We start from the raw sequence: 20,143 nt of genomic DNA, 5'->3' as shown, positions 1-20,143 counted from the left end.
GTGTTAAATTTTACAGGTGTAGTATTGTGTTGGACAAGTAGGCTCCATGTTTGAGCGTAGTACAGGTGCAGGTAGAGCTGTCCTTCGCAGCGAAAAGGCAGAGTGGGAGTATATGTGTTATGGGTGTTGTGAGGCATCGCTCAAAGAGAACAGAGTTGAAGTTGGATAGGTGTTTACCTGAACTTGGTATGTCCTGATTTTCAGAAGTTTGAGTTGTGCTGAACTCGATGTTCTGGAAGGACACAAGCTATCACTGGGCAGCCTAACTCTGCATTAATGTAGTCTTTTGCCAATTAATTTCCTAGTTTTTAAAGAGAGAAATGTTTGTTGGTAGGAGGTAGTGGTCATTTAGGCAGTTGTGGTTTTCACCTAGGTTTGCAGTTGATATTCTACTGTGGCTAGATAATAATCAAAAGACCTAGACTTCATACAGTGTTTCATCACTAGATCTCAACAAACTTTATATCATTATCCCCATTTTACAGCTGAGAGACAGAGGGGAAGTGGCTTGCCCAACGTCACCCAGCAGGCCAGTCACAGAGTAGTAATAGTCTCAGTTCAGTGGTCTTTCCACTAGGCCACATGGCTGCTGTGTAATTCCTCAGTGCTCCTCCCCCCTCCTGTTTGTTTTGTATAGTGGAATGGGGATGATGGTCAGGGTTTGAAATGTTTGCAATGTGTCGTTGCTAACAGGGCTGTTCCAAGAAATCTCAACCTATCTATGTTCTAGTCCACCGCTCTCCTAACCCTGGCCCTTCCCCCACACATGGACCAGCCCCCACAGTGGGGTAATGTATATATTATTAACTATTCACTTTCTCGATTTCAGGTGTTTAAATCTGTATTAACTTTATTTCCCGCACCTGAAATTCCAGCTCCAAGAGGAGCATGGTCTCCCAGAACACACAGTGGGCAGGGAGAGGGCTCAGACCCCTGCAGAGGGGTAGGACTGTCCCAGATCTCAGCACATCCCCCGAAGGGAAGAATTCAGCATAGCAGGCTCTGAGAGGACTGACAACAGCATCATCTTCTGCTACCTCTCACATTCTCCAGTCCCTGTCATCTTCTTCCCCTGACTGCAACCCATTTTCCCCTTATCTTAGGCCCTGACCTACCACCCATTCCCACTTACTCCATTCCCCTTAATGTCCTCATCTCTAGCTGCAGACTCAACCCCCCTTTCCCCCCATTCTTAGTCCAATCACCGCTCCCCTCTCAGTAAGCATTTGAATGCACGTGTAATTTATTTTCTTTTCAAAAATAGTTTCAGCATCTTTTGAATATTCCTCTGTACACAGATGACAGTTCTCAGAAAAACAAAAATAAATAAACCCACATCAACACTTGACAGAAGCAGATTTTCTCCAGATTTTCCCCAGCTCTTTCTCAGATTTCAGCCCAGGGTGGGTTTCAAGAATCTCTAAACTTAATGTAATGTTGTTGTTTCTTCTGGGGGCTGTCTCTCAGGAACCCCGTGCTCAAACAAGCTCACATTTGGATCACTAATCCTACCCTACGGTCTCATGAGGCATAACAATTTTCAAGACAATCTGTATAAGCACATAGATTTTAGAGCATTTAGAAGAGTCATCCTTTAAACCAAAAGCTGGCCTTAACCTTAACTCTGGGGAGGGGCTCTACACATCCGTTAGCAAGAGAAAGAGAAATGGAGATGAATACAGCCTGAAACAAGAGCTTTGAGACTTGTGAATTACTCCATTCATGTCAGTAGGTGTTCCCATCTCACCTTCACCATGCTGGAGACTTTCTGATACATGTCAGGCATATCCAATCTCCACTCCTCACCCCAGACTTAGCTCTGTGTTCTTGGGGCATGCTCCAAGCATGCCTGTTCTAAGCTCCCAAACCAGAGGGTCAGGACCTCCCCAGACCCTGGTTCACAGAGTGGGGAAAGTAGAGAGATGGGCTCAGATCCCCTTAGAGGGTCAAGACGCCCCAAATCCCAGCTCACATGAAGGGTAGCAGAGGGAAAGGGGCTCAGACATCTGCAGAAACTGGCTTACATGATGGGGTAAGGATGGAAGGTTAACCCTCCCCTAGATGGGCAGGTGCCCCGGATCCTAGCACAGACACAGTGCAGCAGGGCTCAGACAGTCAGACTCCAGCAGGGAGGCAGAGACCCCCGGATCCCAGTTTACATATTAAAAAGTAGGGAGAAGGGCCCAACCCTCCCAGAAAACCAAGCCCCTCCAGAACCTGGCTCATGTTGGGGACGAGAAGGATGGGTCATACTATCATAGATGTTCAGGGACCCCAAGCTCTGGGCACACACACACAGGGGACAGTGAGCAGGACTCAGACCCTCAGATAGGCGAGCCCCCTCCAGAACCTGGCTCCTATGGGGGGGTGTCACATTCCTGTAGATGGGCTGGGGGCCTTCTGACTGTGGTACACACAGAAATGGGGAGATGATAGGTGCCCCTGCCCCTATTCTCCCAGCCCCATGTCTCCCTTTTAAGTGTTTCACACTGCTTCTTCACCCCCACCCCGAGTGCCCTCCCTTCCAAGTGTGCATTTGTTTTGGTAGTTTTTCTTTTTAAGAAGTAGTTTTGGTGCCTTCTTCTTAGGGATTAGAGGTCTCAAACCCTGGTCCATAGGGCTTATAGGTACCAATAAGCTCCAACGTGCTATCCAGGGATCTGCTAACAGTTGCACAACTAGAATCTGAACTCGAACAGAGGATTCCCGTGCTGGGCTCTGATTGGCGGATCTCTGGGGGTCCTGATTGGTTCTCTGCTTGTATTTAAACTGAGCACAGGGGCAGGAAGTTGTTTGCACAACTGGGTTTCCTCTGTTTAGGACTCCTTCTCCTGCAGTACCTGCTCCTATTGTCACTAATTTCCTGATAACCTGACCCTGCATCCCTCCTGGCACCTAACTCTCAGTCTGCCCTCTGGTCTGTCTCAGACGCTGAGCTCCTGGTATCTGATCCTGCTTGGTTCCCAACTCCTGCTCTGACCACTAAGTCAGACTGCCCACATGCTGGTCTTGACAATTCTGAATATTGTGCTGTATTCAGATTATATTTTCCCAAAATAAAAATCCCAGTTTGATAGAGGTAGATTGGAATATCATGCCTGCTTTTTTCACTTCAGATTTCTACCCTAGGTTGGATTAAAACTCACACAGCTAGGTGTGGTGCTCCGATTTAACAATCATTCCATAGCCAAAGAACCACCCGGGTCCTGTAATGTAGAGGTAGTTTTCCAGGTAATTAGTACCTCTCTCTGGGGATGCTCAGGATAATCCTTGATGTGCATAACTGGAGAAGCAAACTCTTTTTTAAATAATGTTTTAACCTGATTTCCCCCAAAAGGACTGGTAATAATCTTTTTGGGGTAATCCTAGAGTACTGGAGATCCTGGTATGATGATCTAAGCCCTGGTTTGGTCCCTGATTTCTGTGCTGGTTAGACTTCCTTTATGCACTGATTCAGAGCTCAGCTACCCTGGGGTAAATCATGAGTAACTTTGCTGAAGTTAGTGGTGTTACACTGGTGTAAAATTGATGTAATAGAGACTAGAATCAAATCATGTTTCCAGTCTTTAAGACCTCTTCAGTAGTTGAATTTCCAGTCTACCCAATCCTGCCATGATCTTTCACTGTTCATTCTTGTTCTTCTGTAGACCAACACTTTGAAGTTAAAATAAAATGATGGTATGATTTATCATTTGTATGTAAACTCTAGGAAATGGATTAGTGAAAAAGCAGTCGCTAATCTAGTGTGGAAAAATTAGTACTGCTCTTCAAGTAATGGTACTTTAAATTGCCTGTGTTTCAAAACTCACAACACAATCCTTTGTGTAACAAATTTAACAAACGTTTTCATTTTTTCAAGTTCTGCCCATCTTTACAGCACACATTCCTTCAGAGAGCAAAGCCTCTAGAGCAGTAGTTCTCAAACTTTTATAGTGGTGACCCCTTTCACAAAGGAAGCCCCTTTATAAATTAACACTTTTTATATATTTAACACCATTATAAATGCTGGAGGCAAAGCGGGGTTTGGGGTTGAGACTGACAGCTCAGGACCCCCAATGTAATACCCTCATGACCCCCTGAGGGTTCTGACCCCCAGTTTGAGAACCCCTCACAGTGACAGGTGCTGTGGAAAATGGAAACGCACCTTTGTTATCTGACTAAATCTGAGTAAAAATCTAATACGATCTTTTAATTTGGAAGCAGCAAAATGTGCCTCATTATCTATGTAATAAATAAATAGTGAGCTGCATATCAGGAAAATAGATTATGAAAACAAGTAAGCCACAGATTTGTCTCTGTAAATCGCTCTCTAGACTAAAGAGGATTATATAGGGGATCTCAGGGCCATTCAAGCACCAATCAGAAAAGGCAAACAGTGAGAAGAGAAGCTTATCAATACAGACACAGCAACGTGGGGGAAGGAGGGTGGGAAAGCAGAGAGTGTGACTTCTTTCTTGTTGTATATTCAGTGAAGAGGAAAGGAGTAGCCATTTATTATCCTATGCAGTGGTGTCACTGACCAGCACAGAAAGAATGGAATAGCCACTAGGCATCTTAGCCACAGTAGCCGTTGAAATGCAAAAAAGGGTGTCTCCTTTGCAGCACATTTTCTGTTTCAAATAAGCCAACTTTTCAGTGAACTTCTTTTAAAATTTAAATAAAAAGTCAAGACATGAAAAGGGTTGCAAGCATATTCCTGAGGACTCTGGAGGGGGCTGGAGAGCAAAACAAGGAAAATCTTTAGTTTGGAAGAGGATGAGGTAGGCCACGGGTCTCCTTGCCAGGAAGCTTGGTGGATGCTGGAAAATGTATGAATTTGCCTCTTTGTTTTTGCTGCTGCAGAACATGCTGGTGGAAATTGAACAGAAGGTGGTGGCCTTGTCAGAGCTCTCTGTGCACAATGAGAACCTGCTCATGGAAGGAAAGGCACACACAAAGGATGAGGCAGAGCTGTTGGCCGTAAAGCTCAGAACTTTAAAGGGAAGCCTTCTGGAGCTGCAGAGAGTGCTGCATGACAAACAAATCAACATTCAAGTAAGCAGCTCTTTGTAATTGGCTTTGAAGGGGCCAGTATTTTTCCCCATTAACAATTGTGGTAGGGGGTTTCAGACAGTTGGGAGTGGGAGTTAAGAAATGTTTGACCATGATAATGTAAGTTACACATATTAAAACAACAAATAGCAGGATGCTAAAACATATACATAATTTCTCTAGCAAGCTGTAGCTTAATATTTGCATGTTATAACACAGATCATTGATTTCATAATTAATTAAGCTATTTTTATATCAGTATCTTTACTAGACAGCAATAACATACTATTTGATTAGTTGGCCTCAATTTACTGAAGCCTTGTCCCCAGTCTTTTGTCTGTTGTAGATTGTATGCTCTCTGGGGCAGGGACTCTACTTACTTATTTCCATACAATGCATTGTGGGCTTTACAAGAAACAAATCATCAACAAAATAACGGAACATATTTTTAAATATTGCAATCGGTAATTAGTATCATCCAACTAGATAAGTATTCTCTCTCTTGAAGAATTGAGGAACAAAGATTGACAGATTTAACCTGAATATTGTTTTATGATATTATTTCCAGCCGTATGACTGTACCTAATGGAACTAGATAATGTCTGTTGTTTTAAAAGTTATCTTATTTATTCTTTAGGCTAAATTAGCATGGGGAGAAGTGAAAGCACACAAGGAAGTCGAACATATAACATGGCAGACTGGCTTTTCGTTTTGAATTTGCTTGCTCTGGGATTTTTTCTTCTTCTTCTCTAGCCTTTGGGTGTGCAAATCAAACACATGATAAGCTTCAAAAAAATGTCTATATTGTAATATAGATTAAAGTTTATGGAGCACTTAGCTTGAAAAGTTACTAGGTGCACTAGGAACTATTTTTAGTTCTAGTGTCTACAGAAGAGCGCAAAAAAAAGAACAATTTTTTTTTCAAAAAAGCAGATATCATGGTTTTGTTGTTCAGATTTGGTATTAGATGTGTTGAGAATTTTTTATTCTGAAAAGAAAACATTTCATCCCAAGTACCCCTTCAACATTATTCTTGCATAGTAAACCTCATGATTATGCAAATTAAATAAATGTTACCAGCAGTGTGCTGAGGTATTATATTGTCATATATAAGTCATATAAAATCACTGGCAAAATGCAAAGATAGTAATTCGTATCAAAACTTGATTTCTTGCAATGCTGGGTTTTTAAATACGATAAGATTCATGAACCCCAGTTTTATTGTAAGCTTATTTACAGAATTTTTGGCTACTTTGCTAATATTAAGATAATTTTCGTTATAATTTAAAATTATACTTAAATCACCTGCTTACCCCAAAATATTACATAAATGCAACACTTCCATTTTATTTAAAGACCATGTTCTTGGAAGTTTTTATATCCATGTAAGCAGCTATTTTAGCTTTTAGGACTTCAGTTGCAGGTCATGAACATAAGAAGACAGGGGAAGCTGTGTAACATCTAACTTTTTAGAAGAAAGAAAAGGAGTACTTGTGGCACCTTAGAGACTAACCAATTTATTTGAGCATCCGATGAAGTGAGCTGTAGCTCACGAAAGCTTATGCTCAAATAAATTGGTTAGTCTCTAAGGTGCCACAAGTACTCCTTTTCTTTTTGCAAATACAGACTAACACGGCTGTTACTCTGAAACCGTTTTAGAAGAGTGGTTTAAACTGATTATCTGATCAGTGAAGGATATTTTAGTAAATGACCCCTTCTTATAATAATTTCCTAGTCTGAACTTCTCTTTCAAGAAGTTACAAGTTACATTGCATCCTCTCTTCTCTTAAATTCATGATTCTCATCTTATAATTATTTCCTTGATTAAGTGACCAAGGCATAAGACATTTCCTGTGGATTAATGATCAGAGAAGCTGATGGCCTGAAATATGGTAGAGGGACATTAACCCCAGCTGATCACTGATCCTGAGGAGATGTTATGTGCCAAGACCATTATTGCTCTCATCAGATGAAAATGCAAAAATAAAATCACAGGCTTATCATCACTTCCCTTGGGTACAAGACAGCTGCAGAGAAGGTAAGAAGGTAAGAAGGAGGTCTCTCCTCAGCCTACACCAGACAATAGAGCTAGATAGCAATGAAGGGAATGCATGTTGCTCTGTCCCAAGTAATATTACAGCAGCCACTTTACCCTGTCCCTCAAGGAGACCCAGGAAGCATTGTGTCCTCTGAAGTGCTTCACTCCCCCCCCCGCACAACCCCCTGCTGCAAATGTGACCCAGTATATAAACTGCTGCAATGCACTCTTGCTCTGTGCCTGTACCTATCCTAATCGTTTGCTCTCGAATACGCTGGAGAAGTTAAAGTACTTTGATGAGCACAAACCATTTTGCAGACACAATTCTTTCTTTATCTTCCCACACCCTCTGATGCACAGGGCATCCACCAGTTTCTGCCTTTCATTTAGGGGGCCTGTGCTGGTCTGTTCAGGCATTTTGAGTATCATGTTTATGGATATACTTCTTTCTCTGTTGTTCTGCTTAATGTTTCTCTAGATTGCCCCCTTTTTCTCTTTCCAGGTAATATCCATATATCACTTCCCATGGAAGTCATGGTGGTGGCATACTTAAAATGTGTCCTAAATATGTCCATCATCGTCGTTGTCTTACCATGTTTGATGCTTTAGATTGGTTTACTCTACTTAGACTCTGATATTGTAAGAAACTCTTTCCAATGGACTCTGAATATCGTCCACAGGCATGAGTGAGTTGATCTTATCAATTTCTGTTGTAGATTTCCATGACCCTGCTCCATAAAGGAGGACTGACATGATGCCGGCGTTAAAAAAGTGTAATTTTCTGTCAGTGCCAATCATGCAACTTCTCCAAATCTGTTTCAAGTGTATGAAAACAGTTTGCTGCTTTTGATATTTGTTGCTTGACATCAAGTTTGGTGTCACCATCATTGCACAACTTGCTCCCTAGAAAGATTAAATTACTTACTACTTCTAGTGTTTCTTTGTCCATTCAAATGGTTATTTTGTGGACATTAATAGCCATATATTTTCTCTTCCCCTTGTGGATAGACAAACCAACTTGTTTTGCTGTTTCTGCTAAAAGCTCTGTCTTTCGTCTATTAAGCAATGTGTTGAACTGAGGCAGGACAATGTGTTTAGCCAAAATGAGTTCATCCGATTGTATTCTATCATTTGTCCATAAAATTCCTCAGTTGCCTTCTGTGGTTATTGTCCTCATGGCAAAGGCAATGACCAGTGCAAACAATAGTGGGGACATAATACACGCTTACCTTACTTCAGTTGTCACTGCAAACCATTTGCTGATGTTGTCACTATCTCTGACTACGTATTCAGCATTATAATATAGATCCTTGATTATTCTAATTATTTTTGCTGGTATTCTGTAGTATGCCATAATTTTCCAACGACTGTCCTTGTGTATGCTGTCAAAAGCCTTCTGGAGATCTGTAAAATTTATCACAAGAGGTCCTGGCCAATTCCACATTTTGTTCTAGAATATGTCTGCGAACAACAGTATGGTCTTCACATGATCTCAGTGGTCTAAAACCTGCTTATTCCTCTTCAGGTTGAAGGTCTAGTTGTTTCTTGTTACATTCCAGGATGATAATACACATGATTTTTCCCGGCACTGAGAGTAATGTGATTCCTCTCTAGTTACTGTAGTTAGTATGGTCACTCTTCTTCGGCAGTTTTACTGTAAAGCCTCTCCTCCACTAGGTTGGGTTCTTTTCTTCATTCCATAGTCTATCCAAGAAGACAAGAGAAGTTTGGAGGGCCGTTTTGTCACTTGCTTTAAGCATCTCTCCAGTAATGTTATCCTCTCCGCTGCTTTTCCATTTTGGAGTTTACTGATGAGTCTTCCATTTCTTCCCATATCAAGCTCCAGTGGTAGGTCTTCATCAGTCATTTCTAGTAGTTAACTTGGGCTTGTTCTATTTAAAACAGTCTGAAAATATTCTTCCTATCTTTTCCTTTTGTTGTTGTTCTGTATTAAGAGTCTTAACATTTACATCTCTGATAGGCTTCCAGTACTGCTAAAGTTTCCTGTTAGCTGTGTGATTGTCTTATACAAGGTTATAAGATCACCATTTTGGGTAGCATTTTCAGCCTCTTGACATTTTCTATCCATGTATGCACTTTGTTCTCTTCTAGACTCCTTTTTATCTGTCTAGAGTTCTGTATTCTTCTTGCTACTTGCTTGTCTCTTGACATGTCTTAGCATTAATGGGTTTTTGCTTTATAGTTATTCTCTTATCCACTGCTGTCCAAGTAACATTAACATTAACCCATTCTTCCCTTTTAGATTTTGTTATTAAAATGTCTTTGGATTGTCTGGATAGAAGCTCTGATGTTTTCCCTCAGAATATCAGCATCTGGGTTTTCTTCAACTAACTCCATTAGAACACTGCACCTGTTCTTCAGCTCAAGCTGAAAAGCACCTTTTGTGTTTGGGTCTTTTTGATTGTGTGCTATTGATGCGTTGTCTTCTTTTAACCTTCTTCTTCCTCTGAAACTTGATCTTCAATTCAGTGATACAAAGTAATGGTCACGGACCACATCTGCTCCCTTGTGCGCACCTGTGAAATGTTCTTGAAATGCAGAAGCGATCTATCTGATGCTTTGTAGTACCATCTTGGGAGTTCCATGTCACTTTCTGGATTTCTTTTGAGGAAATATTTTTCCATCTATCACAAAGTTGTTCATACTGCAAATTTCTACAAATTGTTCACCATTTTGGTTCATATCCAAACCCCTGCTGCACTTGCCCATAACTTTATCTAACCCATCATTGTTCATTCCAGTGTTTGTATTAAAATCACACATAGTCACTATGATATCATGTTCTGGGACATTAATTAACGCATCTTGTAACAAATCATAAAAAGCATTTTTTTCCACAACTGGATTTTTGCACTGTGTAACCACTAGCTTGAAGAATCTAATCTAAAAGTGAACTCTAATAATTTTTTCATGGACTGGTTGCTACTTCATTCAGCATTTGGATTGCTATGTCGGCTTCAAGTCTATGATCCACATTCCTTGAATATATGATGGTTTTATTGGAACGAATTACACTTTAGAGAAACAAACTTGTTTATCTGCACTCACTGATTCCAAGGACATCCAGCTAGTAGCTATCCGTTTTGGTAATTACTTGAGCTGTTTTAGAAGCTTTGTATATTGTTCTCAGTGATTTTTTTTTCAGTGCCTCTCATATTCTTCACATGAAGTTGATCTCTTGTTCAAGCCTGCTGCACACTCTGTATGGCTCCTGTGGTTCATTTCTGTAGGAAGTTAATTTTTACATGATAGGATTACCAGCCCCCAGCACAACCTTGTGGATACTTCCCCATCCACCACCCAGGGGATGCGCTTAGTAGCTTCAGATGCTCCAAGTAACAGACAAAAACAAAAGGAAGCTGTGGAAATACCCTAAAAGCTCTTAGATCAGAAGGGATCCAAATAATTTTTTGCAGCTATCCATTGCAGAATTTAGCAGTCATACCATACAATATCGTTCAAACTTTTATGCTGTGAGACTACCTTCAAGCTACACGTATTTGGGGCAATAATATGAAATAAAATGCTGTGTTGACCTTGTTTTTTCTCTGCTTTTCTTCCAGATGGCTCCACTTCCTGGTTGCAGGAATGTGTGGGGTCAGCTGATATGAGGGTCAGAATGTAAAGGAGCAGTTACGGTGATCTGCCTTTTCTGCATGGGGATCTAGATCCTTTTAAGACCCGGGAACTTCCTGGTGCTCCTCCTGCAGTGGGGGCTCCTATTGGTTAGGAAGGTGGAGAGGAGAAGGATTAGAGGGGAGGTTCATAGAGTGCTATGGGTCCAAAAGGGTAAGCGCAGAGGCAGCACTAGCCTTTCCTAGGGAGCGGAGGAGCCTCTTACACTCCACCAGCACCAGCTACACAGTGAATTGCTAACCAGTTTCCCCTGCAGCCCATCCTCATTCCACTGTCCAATTTCACCACTTCTCCCTGATCCCACTTCCTGGCCCCTTCATCCACTTCTCACTCTTATATGGGGAGCCATGTCATCTCTTCTCTCTGCCTTTTCCCCAGTCCCTGAGTCTGTCTCAGCCTCATTCTGCTCCTTCCCCTCTCACTGAGCAGGAGGCAGGGATTCTATGAGTGCATGGGAGCCAAAGAGTCAGAAAAAAAAGGTGAGAGAAGTTCTTGAATGAAGCTGGGAAAAGGAGGTGCTCAGTGGAAAGGTTTAGAAGGGACTGAGCAAGAAGGGCGAGGGAGACAAAGGCTGGGGGTAGGAAGGAAGCAGAGACCTGTAAGCCATAGAGATTCAAATAAATGTTTACAGGTCAGGTCCTCTTTCCATCTCCCATCCTAGGCCCAATCCCCTCTAGCCCCCCTAAATCATGCGCTTGCAACCAGGAATGGTGAAACAGAGGGCAAAGATGAGGAAAATGGTAAAGATAATGGCAACAATTTTCAAAAGTGATGTCTAAATTTAGGCTTCTATGTCCATAAATCAGCATCTAAATAAATGGCCTGATTTTCAGAAAGGCTAAGCACCCACAACTCCCAATGAAGCACTTATTTTTTCTAATGCAATAAAAGACTGAAAAATGTTGTTTTATTCCTTAGAAAGTTCCCAAATTTGTATAGTTCAGCTAAAGTTAAAAGCCCACTAACCACAAATTCAGTGTATTTACTGAAGTGTTGTTGTTGGCTAACTTTCATGTAGCCTTTTAAAAATCAAGCAGAGGCCTAAATTTACCATTGAATTCACATGTTTGGCTCCCAGTGAAATCAGTGGAAGTTGTATGTGCCCCTCTGAGGGCAGAATTTGTCCCTAGTTTCTTAGAAATTCAGTGACTATTAGATTCTTTCGCAGTTGTCTTGTTTGTATTTTTTTCCATTTCTTGTAGCTCTGTAAGCAGTGCAATACTTAGTCTTTCAAAGCAAACGATATAAAATTGCATATTTTAAAGGGACACAGTCACCACACAGATCACATTTCTATCAAAATTTACACCTAGTATAGTTACACTTAATACACAAAGTTATTCTAACTGAAATACATTAGCCGCAAACAGTTTCTTTTTTTTAAGTTTATTTACTTTATGCATTCAAAAGCACATTGTAGTAAATAAATTGCCTATAAGGATTAAAAAATAATTGATACCAATTTTGAATCTTGGTTTTTCTGAGTACTTACAAGCCAATGAACATAAAAAAAGTTCTATCAAATACAATTCAAATTGAAATGTTAATGTGTTCATTACCTTTTATCATCTATGATTTGGGAATAATTAAAACAGACACAACTAAACATAGGAGGTTAGTGCTAGAACATGTGTATTCTAGCTTTTATTTATATATATATGTGTGTGTGTAAGCTAGAATACATGTTACACACACACACACACACGCTCTTTGCAGTACATGGTTTACTCCTGGATCTACAAATTCCAGAGGCTCTCTCATATTTATTTATTCCCTATTTCCATAGACTGAAAAAAAAAATCTGAAACAAGCTTGTCTTGTAATGTTCCATTTTCAAACCTTGTGCAGTTTTATTACTTAGCATGCATCCAAGGCCTTCAATTTGTTTATTTTAGTTTTGTATAGCGCCTGTCCCCTTGGTAGCTGAACACTCCTCCTAGCGAAGAGGATGCTTTAAGAATCTAGTTCAAATCAGTCTCTAGCCATTGATAAGCTTTCTGTACCATTTAGAAAAAGTGTGTTTTTCTCCATTCAAACAATAGCTTCCCTTCATTTCTTCCTCACCAAGATTAATTTGAGATTCAATGAGAAACTATTCATTTCTTTCAAAAGCCCTTCAAATAGTAGTAGGAGATAGAGAAATCTATATACTTGTCTCAGGAAAATTGTCATATTTTTAATCAGATAACTAAAACTGGAAAATAACCCTTGCTTTGCTTTGCCTGGGACCCCCCACACTTCATTCCCTATCTACCTACCAGCTTTGCTAAAGACTTCAAAACAGTTTCCCTACATCCAGCTAATCTTCAAGGAGAATAGAAGACTTAACCACAATGGAGTGAGGCGTGGGGTTAACAGCAGGTCTTGATGAAAGACCACTTAATTTTTGTCCCCCTTACAATTTTCACCTTCTAACACCACCCAACCCAACACCAGGACCGCTCCTGTTCACCAGAGCTATTGAATTGTCCATCCGAAAGAAAAACCTTAGGCTTCTTTTTATGTTGTTGTCTGAATGCCTGCAACTACAGTGCCATGTGACAGCAGCCCATATCAGAGTTCAAGTCCAATCACTGATAGGTCATTATCAGCTACCAGTGCAGTGAGACATGAGACAATCTTGTTTCCTTTTCCATCAGTTGATGGCATTGCACCTGTGCTGTTCCCTGTCCCTGAAAGAAAACAAGGGACCAAGTTGGACTTGAAGTTCATTCCCCATCATGGGAGCATATTCGGCCCTCTCTAGACCACTTGAGTGGCCAAGCTTGATTCAGAATGACAGCTGAATCTTGGGTAAAACCTGTATCCAAGGAGTCACATCTACAAAAATGAGATGCATAAAGCAAAAATCAAAAGGGAAGAGGGGCTGGGCCCTAGGTGTAGATTTTGAAGTTTTGGAATCAGTAAAGAAAAAAAAAACAGGAGAAAGTCTTTCATGATAGCCTGGTATTTCTGTATCTAGATATGTAATAGGTGCTAACTTTGAATATACCCAGACAATCACAAAAACCCAAAATTCCGGAACCATATAAGTTCATGTTTGTAAATGCTGGAGAAGAAAATTTGTACTTAAATCCCTGCATTTAAATACATTATTCTGCTGTTGCTGATCAGCACTTCTGAATTTACGATGAATGTGGATTTCATAGGGGTCAAGGATTATAGAAGGGTGGCTGGATCAAAAGAAATATCATTTGTAAACTCTTCCGTACCATTAAGGGCTTTGTTTTCTTTTTGGTGTTTGTTTACATACTGTAAACATGTAACATGTAACATAATAATTTATTTGAGAAGAAAGGATCAATTATATATAGTAAGGGAGGATGAATGGGAATCAGTTTGCCTAAAATCGCTGTCTGTCCATCTCTTTATCTCTCTTTTCTCTCTGTGTCAATCAACTCTCCCTATCTTTTGTATTTATCTTTTTATCTACCACAGATAAACTGATTCAAATATACTTATTAATTTTGGGGCTTAGTGTATAGGCCAGAATAAGAACCAGCATTCTCTCATTTGTAAATAATCAGTAAGCTGATGGAAACAATCAACTGATTCCCATCATTGTCAATTGGAACTTTTAAAGCTGGTAGGCATTTTAGGTCAATTAGGTCTTTGGGAAAGGTGGAGGTCTTCACTTTTAAAAAACAGATGTAATGTTTGCGTGAGGTACTGGATTAGCATTCCTGAAGAAAGTGATCTGCTGTTTATCCATGGAATATTAGTCACAGAATAAATGCACAGGACAACTGCAACTGGAGCTGGGTGAAATTTTTCAGACTTTTAGGTTTCAGAGTAGCAGCCGTGTTAGTCTGTATTCGCAAAAAGAAAAGGAGTACTTGTGGCACCTTAGAGACTAACCAATTTATTTGAGCATAAGCTTTCGTGAGCCACAGCTCACATGAAATGTGAAGTGAGCTGTAGCTCACGAAAGCTTATGCTCAAATAAATTGGTTAGTCTCTAAGGTGCCACAAGTACTCCTTTTCTTTTTTCAGACTTTTAGTTTGTTCCATGAAAAAATACAGTTCTGATTGACCCAAAACTGTTCATGAATTTGACCCAGTTAATTTAATCTGGGAAACATTTTTCCGGGTCAGTTTCAGAAAACTATCCTTGTGTCATCTTTAGCCAGTGATTAGGGCACTTAGCTGGGAGATGCAGGTTTAAATCCCCACTTTGGAGCAACACTTGAACTTAGTGCTTTCCTAGCCCAGGTGAGCTGCCTAACCACCAAGCTATACCGCTCAAACTCTTCTGCTGAAGCTGTTCCACTTTATTTATTAATTATAATTGGGTCAGGAGAGAGAGAAAGAGGCTATAACATGGTGATTAAAGGATTCACCTGGTGATAAGAGGTGTGGATTCAAATCTTCTCTCTGCCTGATTCAGAGGAGAGATTTAAATTCACATCTCCTACCTCCCAGCTGAGAGCTTTAATCAGCAGGCTATGGAGTTATTCTCTTGTGTTCTCTGGCCAAATGGATAGTTAAGTAGTTATATAAAGCAGAACAGGAGAGCGTGAGTAGCCTGCCCCAGAATAACCAATAGCTTGGTGGTTGGGGCACTTACACAGTAGAAGAGGGTGCCTCAGTTTAAGTCTTTGCTCTCAGGAATGCTTAAATATGTATACAAAGTAGGGCATCTTCAGTAGGTGAGATTGTGAGTAACTTACCCCAGGATAGCTTGGAGGTTAGGCTGCTCAGCGGGAGATCAGAGTTCAAATCCTGACTCCAGAGTGGGGATTTGCAGCTGGGTCTCCCACACGCCAAGCCAGTTCCCTCATCACTAGCTAAAGGTTAAAAGGAATCTCTCTCTCTCACACTTTTCTGAAGATGACTGGACTTTTCCAGTTTGCTGATAAATTCTAAACATTTTCAGAATGAAACTGAACCAAATATTGTCCCTAATGTTTTTGTTTGCTGGCTGAACTGAAAGATCAATTATTTGCCCAATTCTAACTGCAACCCTCTTCATTGCTGGCTTGTTAATGTGGCTTTCCTCTGAACTGAAGGGACGTCCTGTAAGAGGGTGTCTCTAAGTCTATGCCAGTGCTGTTCCTCTGATTCTGCTAGCAAGATGCCAGTTGTGGTGGAAGTGTTTGCTTGGTTTGTTTTATGGAGACCTACCTGATACTGGCCAACAAGCGAATAACTTCAAGTCACAGCTGAGCTAAATTCATGTAAACCGGCAACTTAGGAGTTGAAAGGCACTATCCCATATTAATATGGACTGAGCAAGCCAGTGTCTTACACCTCATTGTAACATAAAAGGTCCCTTTTATATAAAGTAATTGTTTCTTTTCTTCTTAATCAAAGCAGGGAGCTTTACAAGACAAGGAGGTATGTGAATTGGACCTGATATCCTCACACAGTCCAAGTGTCCAAGAATGGCTGGCCCAAGCACGAACAACCCGTTCCCAGCAGCAACAGAGCAGCCTCCAGCAACAGAAAGTTAGTACTTTGTACTTGCCACACGCTGACCTGCAGGTTTCATTTAACATCACAAACATGTTTCTTGGTAGGACTTTGGGCATTTACTGCCTGGGCAGTGTAGGGAACGAGAAATTTATAAGATTATTCTGGTGTATGCTCTGTATTTACATACATCTCTTATTTAAACCCACTTTTGCCCATCAAATGGGTACAGATACCCTAGGGGTAGGCATAGTACCTGAATAGAATGGAAATGATATAGCTAGTTTAGAACTTATTCCTTAAATAATTGCACACTATTAGGGTGGCACATTGTCCTGTGAGGGAAAAAATGACTTGTATAACTTAAATATCCAGGTCTAGTTCATAGCTGGTCCTTTGCAATGTTGTGCAAAGAATGGGGAGTATGCTAGATGCCTTTCCTCTACACATACAGTCTGTACAGGGGGCAGTCAGAATCACAGTCCCTGCACTCTTCGAAAAACAGAATCTGCTCCTTCCAGCACACACAGTGGATATGGGGCCAAGTTTCCATCTCCTCTACTCACAAGCCAGCCAAGCTACCTAGCTTCTGAGGAGGAGCCATGTTATACTATCTGTTGTAGGGTTTTCTATAGCAACATAGGATCTAAGGCCCCAACGCAGCAAATTACTTAACTATGTGCTCTAATACTTTCCGAATCAGGGCCTAAAAGCTTTGTGCTAGCATGCTGCATTATCCTGCATACCTGAAACACTAAAGAGATTATGCCCCCTGAGGCAGAGCTCTTCCTAGAGTTTGCACCACCCGTTACTGAGGGCTGTGCCATAATGATGCAGTTGACCCTTCCCCGCCCCTCTCCCCATCAGAGGTAAGATAGAGCCAGCCAGACCAGATTAAAGATGACCTTGTGGTTATGGCTCTGAATTGGGACCCAGGAGGTCTGTGTTCTGTTTCTGGCTCTGCCCACTATTTCCTATGTAAACTTGGGCAAGTTACTTAGTCTCACTGTGCCTCAGTTCCCCATCTGTACATTGAGGATAATACTTACCTTACTTCACAGAGGTGTTGTAAGGATACATTCATTAGGGTTCTGAAGCACTCCACTGCTGTCTTGATGGAGACAATAGATACACACACCCTTGTGGTGTCATAGTTTGGCATGACTGAGTCATAAGTAGCATATTGGTTTTTTTGAGATTACTCACCTTAATAACAGTGAGGGGAAGGCTATGGACATCTATATCATTCTGGGAAGGCTGTGGGCATCTATACTCATTTCCTGAGCATTTATTTTGATGGCTGTCCGACTCTGATGGTTAAGAGAGGTAAAAACATGCATCGGATACGCTCTTCACAACCAGAAAAACAAACAAACTATTAACATAGCCATCTTTGTTCTCTGTTAGGAGCTGGAACAAGAGCTGGCAGAGCAGAAGAAGCTACTTTGTTCAGTAGCAAGCCGCGGAGAAGAAATCCTAACCCAACATTCTGCTCCAGATGGCCGTCGAGCTAGGTGAGCTTCGGTACATTTTTTTTTCAGTGGGGATCCCTAAGCCTTCACACTTTGGCCTCCTTGCTTCTGTCTGTTTCTTCCAACATCTTGTTCTCTAATTTTTGTTCTGTCTGTGTTTGTACAGAGCCTAGCACAATGGGGCCCTGATCCATGTCTGTGGCTCCTAGGTTCTGTGATAATACAAGTAAATAATAATACTATCCTAAACCATTGTGATCTGAAAGCATAATCTTATTAACAAATGAAGTGTCTATAACTTAATTTTCTCTGCATGAAGTTAATTAAGACTTTTATCTTTGGCACTTGGAGTGTCTCTTGAATTTTGAGCCATAGGGTGAGATTCTCACCCTCACTCTGGACCATTTATGCCAGGCCTTGGTTCAGGCTGGGGGAGAATTCTCCCTGGTAATAACTGAAGAAGACAAATACAGCCTGCTTGAGGACTCCCACAAGCATTGGCATGGGAGCATGCAGCGGTGGGGCTGGGGAGGGTGGAGAGTCCTGAATTTCCATTTGCTGCAAAGCTGGCCATTAGTAGCTCTGGGGGTGGGGCAAGTAGGATGCCATAAATTAGAACAGCTCTCAGAGCTGCTTAAATAACCCTGGCTCCTGCAATATGCCAAAATCTGGAAGGCATAAAGGTGGTTCATAGGATAGCGGAGCAAAAGCTTTGATGCTCAATATTAGGGACTTTTACATCAAAACCAGTGCAAGTGGATGACTCAGCAGGGGAAGAAGGCCAGTTACTCTCAGCAGTTTGTCTTCCTCATGGGTTAGTGTTTACAACAAGGAAGTGTAATAATTTAAAGTAAATTGAAAATCTCCCAAGTTTGGGGTTCAACCCAGTCCTGTAATAGTTGTGGAACAGTTGTTTTCCAAATAGCCACATTCACAGCCTTATCCCTGAACTTGGTTATAAAAGAAGGGGGAAAATTGAACTTAACCTTTTGTTCACCAAGATTCAGGTAACATGTCTGACATGAGGAGAAGTAGTGTAGGACACATGCGGAAAAATATATAGAGAGAGAGAGAGAGAGTTGATCCAAATTAGTAACTAGTAATTTAAATAATTACAACTTCTCATTCTCTGAAATAACAACGGATTTAGAATTTAAATTTGAATCTAATATATTTTTCATCAATTTGGGGGTTGTATGTGTTTCTATTAGCTTATATGAGTGTTTGCAGCTCCATACAGTTCATAAGAGTTGAACGGGTCTGGTTATATTTGAGTACTTATTTCTGTTCTAAATGTATCCTTCATATTACTGCTTTAAAGCACAACTAAAAGCTGTTCTTTTAAAAAGGCATTTATTTCAAAATTGAATTATGTGAAAAATCAAAATTGAAAGGGGCAAGAAACACCTTCAATTACAATACTTCCTGAGCTTAACTTATATTTTTTTGTCACAGTGAGAAGCCTGATGTGTTATCTCAGGAGTTAGGCTTGGAAGGTGAGAATCCATCAGCTGAAGATCAAATGAGAATGAAATGGGAAAGCTTGCACCAGGAATTCAGCACCAAACAGAGACTGCTGCAGAATGCTTTGGAACAGGAAGAGGCACAACCGGTAGCTGGTTTTAATGTTTCTGTGCACTCTTGTATGAAAAGCATGTAGCTGAGCACACATTATGCACAGCAAATGCCTTATGTAGAATACAGTTTTTAAAAATAGTCAGTTCAAGGAACATAAAGCGAAATTTTTTGTAAAATTTTACAAATTAACCAAAATTGGAAGTATTATTCGGCTTTATGAGTTTAAACTCATTGTGTGGGATCCTGGTCCCATTCAGTTTATTGACCTCAGTGAGGCCGGGATTTCACCCGTGGAGTTTTACCGCAAGAGGTAAATGGTTCAAGATTTGCATAGCTCGCAGATCATCTTCACTTTAGATGTAAGCAGAACCATCTGCCAACTATCCAAGGGTCTGGCAGAGATTAAAACTCATAATTATTATTAGTTTATTTCTATTTTAGTAGCCCCCAGAGGCCCCACTTAGGATTGGGGCCTTCCTGTGCGAGTTGCTGTACATATGGCAAGGGACAGGCTCTGTGTGAAAGAGCTTGCAGCCCAGTTTAAAGTGAAATGCAGCAAGTGTGTGCAACGAAGAGAGAATGAGGAAAGAAGAATGAGAACAACAGTGATGAAGGTGCATGTTTACCTAGACTCACTCTGGGCTTGACTCAGCTCACATAAAACCCAGTGAAAACTTTCCCACAGACCTTAATGGGAGCTGGATTGGGCCTTATGTGCAAATGTAGATGGTTTTTTTACTTAAAAATATGGTACAATATAAATAGAGTCGGCAATCCTCATTGCCCACTCATTTGTCCTGATTCATTTAAAAAAAAAAAAAGAGAGCACCCACTATTTTTTTCCCTCGGATGTTCCGGCCCCAGGACACCCACGGTGTCAGTGCCTATGCAAGGTAGACAAGAATTTGTCTAGCTTCAACTCCCAGCCATTGGATTGTGCTATACTTTTTCTCTT

At 40.8% G+C, this 20,143-nt stretch overlaps 1 protein-coding gene across 1 annotated transcript in view; it reads left to right on the top strand.

Moving 5' to 3' along the window:
- SYNE1 (spectrin repeat containing nuclear envelope protein 1) overlaps window positions 1-20,143 on the top strand; it is a 497,076-nt gene that overhangs the window by 355,000 nt on the left and 121,933 nt on the right. Inside the window, 4 exon segments of the mRNA XM_043543166.1 lie at window positions 4,843-5,034; window positions 16,043-16,174; window positions 17,546-17,652; window positions 19,066-19,222. Coding sequence (XP_043399101.1) covers window positions 4,843-5,034; window positions 16,043-16,174; window positions 17,546-17,652; window positions 19,066-19,222 — 588 coding nt within the window.

The sequence above is a fragment of the Chelonia mydas genome, chromosome 3 (genome assembly GCF_015237465.2).
Source record: "Chelonia mydas isolate rCheMyd1 chromosome 3, rCheMyd1.pri.v2, whole genome shotgun sequence".
NCBI lineage: Eukaryota > Metazoa > Chordata > Testudines > Cheloniidae > Chelonia > Chelonia mydas.
The sequence above is the reverse complement of the archived record's forward strand: the minus strand, read 5'-3'. Positions and strand labels throughout refer to the sequence as shown.